Genomic DNA, 8,739 nt, shown 5'->3' with positions numbered 1-8,739 from the left:
AGAGTAGGTGAAATCTTCATCCTCTTCATGCATGTGCCCTCTGGCAACCACCAGTCTCCCTATATATGTAAGAGCCAGGGAATTTTGTTTTGTTTCTCTCTTGTTTATCTTTGTTTGTTTGGAAAAAACATTAATCTTCATCAAACAAGAAGTCTGAAAAGTCAGGGGCACCTGAGTGCCTCAGTCGTTAAGTATCTGCCTTTGGCTTAGGTCATGATCCCAGGGTCCAAGTCTTGAGCCCCACATCAGGCTCTCTGCACTGCTTCTCCCTCTCTGACTCCCTCTGCTTGTGTTCCCTCTCTCGCTGTATCTCCCTCTGTCAAATAAATAATAAAATCTTTAAAAAAAAAAAGAAGTCTGGAAAGTCAGGAGGAAGCTAAGGGAATGTAGGGCATCTTCACACGTGGGGAGAAAAGGACATCTTGTACACCACTGGTGAGAATTTAAACCAGTGGCGCCATGATGGAAAAACAGTATGGTGTTTCATCAAAAAATTAACACTAGAACTGCTGGATGTTCCATCAGTGTCACTTCGAGTATGTATGAAAAGAAAGGAAACGGGATCTTGAAGAGGTGTCCACACTCCTATCTTCAGTGCAGCTTTATTCACAATAGCCAAGATATGGAAACAACCATATCCATCAATGGCCAACAATGGATGAATGGATAAAGAATATGTTGTATATATACATATGAGTATTATTCAGTCACAAGAAAGAAGGAAGTCCTGCTGTTTGCAACAACAAGGATGGACCTTGAGGGCATTATACTGAACGAAATAAATCAGACATAGAAAGACAAATACAGGATGATTTAATTATGTGTGGAATCTACAGAAGTCATCCTCGTAGAAGCAGACACAAGGAATGGTAGAATGGTGATGAGCAGGGACAGGGTGCGTGAGGGAAGCAGGGAAATGGTGGCCAAAGACTACCAATTTTTAGTTTAAGGTGACTAAGTTCTGGAGATGTCATGCACAGCATTGTGATGATAGTTAATACTACTGTAGTAAGTCTGAGAAAGTTGCTTATAGAACAGATCTTCAGTGTTCTCACCACACACACAAAAAAAGGTAATTATGTGATATGAGGAGGTGTTAGTTAAAGACATGGCGGCAATCACCTTGCAGTGTCTGTCAATCAGCACCTTACACCTTAAATTTATATGTTTATAAGGTGTGTTTTCACTCCACAGCAGCTCCCTTCCATTTCTGCCAGACTTGGGTCTTCAAGCTTAAGTGAGTGTGTAGTCGGCAGCAAACGGTTGGGTGTTGCTTCTTTTTTATCCATTCAGGTACCCTTACGTGTTTTGATAATCCGTTTATACTGAAAGTGGATATTGTTATGTGAAGACTCACCATTGCCATCTGATTTGTTGTTTTCTAGCTTCTTTGTTTCTTTCTGACTCTCGTGAGGGGGTAACAGGGCCAGAGAGAAGAGAGTCACAAGATGTCATATATGAGGAATTTGATGTAGAAATTCTACAGGAAAGGGGAACCACTCCTTCCTCATGTGCTTCCTCCAACTGCCCCTCATTGGGGACCAAGATGAGGCCTACCTCTGAAGTGGCCTCCATATCTTTTCAGATGACTTTCAGCCCAGGTCAGATTCACGGGGAAGGACGAGGTCTGAAAGTCACATAAACCGATTTTAAATCCTTAATTGCATACCCTCTGGTCCTTAAGTATTTGTTGAGAGACCCACCTCTCACTTGGGACATGGCTCATTCTTTGGTCAGACTCAGGTGAGGGTCAACGGGTAGATGGGGAAGATGTTTTGAGTGGACCTCAATGCCAACATGTGAAGTATTGGCTACGTTCATTCAAGAACGACTTTGGCTGATACTCAAGATCTAGAGAAAATCGAGGCTCCCTCCATCCCACTCGAGGTGGAAGTGACCAGAACCTCAAAGTTGGAAGGACACACATATGCACATCGGTGGGTATTCTCGGCAGGTGTGCTGCATTTGGCTCCTCCTCACGTGGGAGAGACCACTGTAATCATGACTTGCTAACTCTGCATTCAGTGTATTCCCACAGACAGCTTCAAGGTGGCCACAGAGCGAGTATTTTCACCAAAGAAATCAATAAAGGCCTTAAATCAGGACTTTTGCAAAAATGGCATTTTCTTAAAGCCAGTTGACCCACAACTTGTGGTTCTCACTTCACACACCAAGTGATGATCATTCAAGTGATGATACCACTGGAGAAACAGTATCGTTTATCATGTGATTAAGAGGGAATGTCTTGTGGGTCTAGATTCTTCTTTTACAGAATGATTTTCAATGTATTTTTTCCAAACTGGACTTGCTGTGCATCCATCCGTTCAGTATTTAAAACAGAATCTGTGTTCTGAGCTGAAGAGTACACACACCAGGGAATCGAGGAAAAAGCATTCCATGAAACTGGACCAGAGAAAAAGGGTGGAGCCAGAGCTACTGGGGGGATTAACCTCAAGTCATAGGGTTGAGGAAAGAAGGAAGCTAGTCCAGAAAGTGTCAAGGAAAAGCCACATTGGAAAGCGATGGGGAGAGAAATCACCACAATTTAATTGCCAAAGATGCACCATAGCCCCGACCCAGACATTTCCCTGCACCCGAACCATGTTAACACCCAGAATATTCTCAGTAGAATGTTTCCCCAACTTATGTACAGATATTCTTCCAGAAAGTCTTGGTATCATCCATTCCGTTTTCAAAGTTCTACCTCACTGTCCATCTTCTCGCTTTCTTGTGGATGTCCCAGCTGCATATTGGGGTCTACTCTGACGGTGCCGAGCTTGAAAGAGCAGCACCCCGAGAACCATCAGGATCAAGGCAGAGATCCCCAACCGGATGAGATTCTCCACTGTGTAATCTTGGCTGTTTGACCCTAGAGACCATGGACAAAGATATTGTGGTGGTCAGAACGTGTTGACATGACCCTGGCATCCTACACGTCTACCTTCCTGCATTTATTGACAGAATGTGTCCCTGTGAGCCCACCACATCACTCAGAATTCCTCCTTATTCATCCATTCTGAAGGCTTGTTTTATGGTTCTCTGAGGGCACCAGCTACACCTGAGAGGCAAAAAACAGAGCCTGTGGTTGGGGAGACCTAGAAATACTTAAGTAATCTCGTTTCTCTTCTCCAGGGAGTGCCTGAAACTTGCTAATACCATCTCAGTCCCTTAAGTGAGTATCTCTAGTGTCTCACCTTGCATTTAATTAGGAGGCAATAATAAATATGGGAAGCTTCATTTTTATCCTGAGGACCAGGAACATGGAGGAGTGAAAAGCAGGGTCCACCTTTTCATTCCCGTACATCTGCCAACTCCTTCTGGTCCCTGAGTTGGGATTATATATTTCTACATCACTTTCCATCTTTATCTATACATGTGTCCTTTTTTGAAAATAACATGTGATCTGACAAACACTGGCTGTTATCCACAACAAATAAATCATTGAACATTACACCAAACACTAATAATGTTCTTATATGTTGGCTAACAGATCTTAATAAAAATAAACGTTGGATCATATAGCACACATCAGGCATTTTTCTATGAGCAAGGATTTCCATAATTCACATCACTGCTAATCATTCACTCAATGTGTTGTCTAAATATGAAGGCAGATGAGAAAAAGAAAAAGAAAAAGAAAAAGAAAAACAATCTACATAATCAAAGATAAAAGAAGATGGACACTGAGATGGACACATGGACGAACATGCAGAGATCTATCTTGGAATATCAAGGAATACCAGGTAACTCTAGGACTGGGGAGGGAATGCTAGACTTGGATTCTTATGGAAGATATTTTGGAGTTTGGCCTGATCTGGCTGACATCTTGGGCAGTCTATCTCTCCTTCCTTTCACTATCATGCCAAGAGTTACTGATGGAGAAAGGGCATGTTTAGAGTACAGAAGTCCCAAGAAAGAGGAATTCCTGAAACATCTTCCAGAGAACTCACTGGTACCAATTTTCCAATCTGGTTTAGCCTTTTGAAATCGAGGATAGATTCAAACATTGGTAACTGGGAGGACTGTCTCAGATATGAATGGAATTTTGTCAGTGCCTCAGTCAAGAGCGGCTGATCCAACTCAGCTCGAGATATGAATTCCAGGGTCTCCCCAGACTCCTGACCTGAAGATGAGAGTCACCCTTTACTATGCTCTCTACCTACGGTGGACCTTGTTCCACACGTGCCGTGATAGTCTGACTTTCTACACATCAGCACCAAAGACAGAGACAGCCAGCTCTTCCCTGCACTTGACCTGGGCTACTTAGACTTTTCCACTCCCACTACCACCCAGTGCGCCCCCATGATCTCAATATTTCTGGAGACACAGGGCTACTCTCTTCAAATTCCCCCAACCCCATCTCCAGGTCTGGCAGGAACAACCCCTCTATAGATGTTTGAATTGCGGAGGATCAACTTAGTTCAACCTAGGACTGGAGAGGCGTGCATCCTCTAGGCTAAGAGGATTCTGTTCCTAGGAGACATGAAGATTGTCTGTGGGGTGAGGGTGTGTAGACACCAAATCCTGCTTGGAAGAAGGGGGTGCTGTGGGGCTGTGCTGGGTCTTCTGTCCCACTCAGCCCTACTGCCCATAGTCACAGCTTGTCTTTTTATACTCTTTTGTCTCCTCCCTGCACTCACCTAGTCCTGTCTCTGTCCCTCTGGTCAGGGTAAGACATGGAGAGGGCATGGCCCTGTCCGTCTTTTCATTCCCCACAGAGAGGGATAACCCAGTGGCTGAGCTCCTTGTTGTTCACTCCTTCCCCTCCCAGCCCAGAGCTCTCCAGATGCAGGATTGTGACTCAAGCATCAAAGCCCTCAGTGGACATGGGTGTGGGCTCCTCACCTGAGACTAGGAGATCCAGGGGGTCACTGGGCTGTGACAACAGGTAGGGGTTGTTGCTATGTGAGCTGTAGCACCGGTAGGTGCCCTCAAAATCTGAGGTCACGGGACTCAGTGTAAAGTTGACCTGATGAGGTTTTGCTGTGTCCTGCAGACGAAGGACCTGGGGAGGAGCGAGAGACCCCTCCTTAGAGAGGTGGAAGGTATCAAACCACAACTCCGAGCAACACTGCAGGGTCACATTCTCTCCCCAGGACACTGAGGCCCCTGGCTGGGTCGAGAGGGACGGTTTCTCATATATTCCTGGAGGAGAGGAAGGTCATGAAATGTAAAGAGCCCCCCCCACACACATGCCTTTGACCCTAGGCTGGGGGGCCACCATCCTCTCTCCAGGGACTCTGTGTGGGACCCCCTCTCAGTACCTCCCATCTCCTTGAGTGGGTCCTTTATATCCATGGCCGTCACTGTCCCTTTCTCAGTCCCTGTCTCTAGACTATATACCCACCTCAGCCTGTGCTCCTGGCCCTCTCCCTGGACCCCATCACCCAGGGGCATCTGTGGTCCCAGACCCTGAGCAGACAGTTAGGACTTGGGTCTGGGGGGCTCCTCACCAGTGATCAGGATGCACAGAGGGGCACTGGGTGCCAACCAGGTGGATAAGAGCTTGTGCTCTCAGTAGCATCGATTCCAGCCCCCGTGAATGTGGCTAAGAGGGCCTAGAGGGAAGTTGGGGCTGGGTTTGCCCTTCTAGACACTGGGGAGCTCTGAGCTCCTCATCCTTGGTCAGAGCGAATCTGTCAGAGCTGGTCTCTGAGTGACACTGGAGGGTCAGGCTGTCTCTAGACAGGGACCCGGCTGGGCCGAGAGGGAGGGTTCCTTGTAGACACCGGGACAGCAGGGGACCGTGGTACTGGGGACGCACTCCCCATATTGGCCCAGGGCCTGCAGTGAGGCTCTCATGGGCCCCTCCCACATTCTTTCACTGGCCATTCTGGCCCCGGAATGACAGTGTCACTCACCCCCCCTTCAACCCCAGGGTTCCACTGGGCATATGGCTTAGGTCAGTCATCTGGGCCCAGGAGGTAGGTGGGGTGAGGCAGGGGCCCCCTCACCTGTGACCTGAAGGTGCAGAGGGTCACTAGGCTGTGACCACAAATACGGGTATGACTCAGGAGAAACGTAGCATCTGTAGGTCCCTGCATGGGAGGTGTTCATGGGGCCCACTTGGAGGAACCCCTGCCCCCTCTCACGATGGAACGTCCACTCCAGGTGTTGGGGCACATTAGCTCCCGGCTCCTTCAGCAGATGGAATGACCCCCGTGGCCACAGTGAGCTACAGGAGAGTGACACATTCCCTCCCAAGGCCACCACAGGGCCTGGGTTTGCTGAGAGGGAGGGTGCATCATACTGTCCTGAGGGAGAAGGAGGGAGCTGGTTACAGGTGCCATCACCCCACGGATCTCATGCATCCCACGTACTGTGGGCTGTGAACAAGGGGTCCCCCTGAAGCCACAGACCATTCCCTTCTGCCTGGAGAAGGGGCCCAGGGGGAGGGGGCCAGCTCCTGCCCTTACCTGTCATCACCAGGGTTAGGTCATCACTCAGCTGTGACCGGCTCTCCCCGCTCTGATATGCACACCGGTATCGCCCTACATTGTGTGAGCTCATGGATTTAATGGAGAAACCGGCCTTGTTGCTAGAATCCCATGAGGTCTCCAAGGTCTCCAAGGACTCAGAGACTTTCTCTTTATATAGATAGTAGCCGTCAGCCTGCAGAGACACCTGGCACCAGATTGTCACACGGCTCCCCTTGGTGACTATGTGGCTGGGATCAGCCCAGATGGAGGGTTTGGGGAGGGTCCCTGGAAAGGAATCAGATGGAGGGTTGCAAGGGGTCCCTTCTCCTCTCAGTTTCCCACCTGTCACCCCAAGACCCTTCCCACATGAGTCACTATTAGCTCTGACCCTCTGTGACCCCGGCTGCTTAAGGGGTGGTTGGTGGAGACAGGAGATCTGGGGGAACACTCACCCATCTGTGCCTCATCCCACAGGCCCCAGCATAGCCCTGGAAGAGAGTTCCTGTGAGTGCCTCCCACACCCACATGTAGCTGCTCCAGTTCTGGTCTGGGCCTCTGGGTGCTGGGGTCACATCTGCGGCTGAGCATGTGCCTCCCCCAGATGTTCTGCTCCTACTGATCCTCTCCAGTCCTGAGGTCTCCCAGGGACCAATACCTGGGGGCAGGAAGGGGGGCAACCCCTTCCCTCTTCTTTTCTAGAAAGCTCACCGAGGCAGAGAAGAGCAGTGAGGGTTGGGGTCCTGGTGCTGCCTCCCATGTTCCCCAGCGGTGCAGACAGCTTATAAAGTCCTCAGTGTGTGCTGGATGGACAGATGCATGGGGTGTGGTACAACCCAGGCCCTGTGTTCCTCATCATGGGTCCTAGAGGGATGGCCTCACAGGAAGGGGAAGAGCCCCTGCCAGGGCCTCTCTCTGCTTTCCCTGAAGGGTGACCCGAGAGCAGCAGGTCCTGGGACCTTTTAGACCTGACCAAGTCTCCCCAGACCCCACTCTCTCTGTTTCCTCCCCAAAAAGCCCAAGTCTAGAGAGAGACACTGGTTCCAGGACTCAAACTGGGGGAGGGAGGGCAGAGCCAAGGAATCAGCCCCATTTCAGTTCCATTTCTGCCCTGTCTCACACAGAAGCTGTGTGACGTGGGCTGAGACACTTCCCTTTTCTGGGTTTCTGTCAAGGCAAATTTTCATCCTTCCTCCCACCACGCTGGCAATTAGCCCCTGTTCAGTGAGCAGTGGCCACATCCGGTCATGGTGCCAGGCACTGGGGACTCATTGGTGAGAGGACAGTCTCGTTCCTTCCCTGGATGCATGGGACTGTGACAGTGACAGCAGACAATACAAACCCTTGAGAAAATGAAATCAGGTGATAGTTTTGGTAAACCATAGAGGAAGAGAGAAACCGAGGACAGAGAGGCTCAGAGCCAGGTGACATCTCACAAGCTTAGTCACAGTTGGTGGGGACCCTCCGGGATAGAGAGTCCAACACAAGACAGGGTGAGCTCAAGTGTGCTGAGTGGTGTCATCCTTGCCCAAGGTGCTGAACTCTCCTGGTACTGCGTCCTCAGGGAGTGGGGAACCGCTCCCACACCTACATGTGTTCCTGGATTTTACCTTCAGGAGCAGGAACATTGTCAGTAAGGTAACGTGTGAACAGATTGCTGTTGTGAGGAGATCACCGCTAGGGAGGCCGTGTTCTGTGGAGGAGGGTATGGTACCCAGCAGCGATGACACCCTCATCTTCATTGGCTGGCTGCCTGATGAGCTGAATGCCATTCTAAGTGGTGTTTGTGGTTTCTTGTGAGCTTCTTACAGAATCCCAGGAACACAAATACATTCACAGTTGGTAGGAAGAGTCAGCGATGGTTCTTTTTTTGTTTTCATGGCCTAGGAGGTTTGGAAGGAGTCTGCTCTGTTGAGATTATCTCCCCTGTCACATTCCCAGAAGACACACATGTGGTTATGACTCTGTGTGTGTGTATGTGCGTGTGTGTAGAGGGGAGGTGGTAAACTGGGATGAGCTTGCTTGTGGGGAGGAGCTGGAGAGGGTAGCTCAGCCTGGTTGTCAGCCCGTGGAGGGTAAGATGTAGAGACTGGGTGTCACTGGAGTAAGGTAGAGACAGATGGGCAGGTTTTGTGCAGGGGAGAGGCAGTGATGAGGAGGTACGGAGCTATGAGAGTAAGACAGTTCCTCAGGGAGTCAGGACCTGGAGGAGAAGCAAGAAAGGAAGGCTGATGTGGTGGCTCTAACAGGACATCTCCAGTCTTCCACTGATCCTGATTGTGGTGTGGACAGGTAATGGAAGGAGGGCTCAGGGAAAGAACTG

General features: G+C 49.5%; 1 protein-coding gene across 1 annotated transcript; it reads right to left on the bottom strand.

Moving 5' to 3' along the window:
• Positions 1-2,527: 2,527 nt before the first annotated feature.
• LOC131818879 (leukocyte immunoglobulin-like receptor subfamily A member 2) lies at positions 2,528-7,478 on the bottom strand. Its single transcript, XM_059153653.1, has 6 exons — positions 7,128-7,478; positions 6,872-6,907; positions 6,417-6,704; positions 5,955-6,254; positions 4,846-5,145; positions 2,528-2,869 (listed from the first exon to the last, which is right to left on the bottom strand). Exons 1-6 carry the CDS (start codon positions 7,174-7,176, stop codon positions 2,706-2,708), a joined length of 1,137 nt encoding a protein of 378 aa, XP_059009636.1. The 5' UTR covers positions 7,177-7,478; the 3' UTR covers positions 2,528-2,705.
• Positions 7,479-8,739: the final 1,261 nt, after the last annotated feature.

This window comes from Mustela lutreola, chromosome 16, assembly GCF_030435805.1.
Source record: "Mustela lutreola isolate mMusLut2 chromosome 16, mMusLut2.pri, whole genome shotgun sequence".
Taxonomy (NCBI): Eukaryota; Metazoa; Chordata; class Mammalia; order Carnivora; family Mustelidae; genus Mustela; species Mustela lutreola.
The sequence above is the reverse complement of the archived record's forward strand: the minus strand, read 5'-3'. Positions and strand labels throughout refer to the sequence as shown.

Coding starts and splice junctions, on each gene's coding strand:
- LOC131818879 (XM_059153653.1), bottom strand. CDS start 7,176: ATGGGAGGCAGCACCAGGACCCCAACCCTCACTGCTCTTCTCTGCCTC. Junction 6,705..6,871: donor GTGGGATGAGGCACAGATGG/GTGAGTGTTCCC, acceptor ATTCCTTTCCAG/GGACCCTCCCCAAACCCTCC. Junction 2,870..4,845: donor CCTGGATCTCCTAGTCTCAG/GTGAGGAGCCCA, acceptor CATGGTCTCTAG/GGTCAAACAGCCAAGATTAC.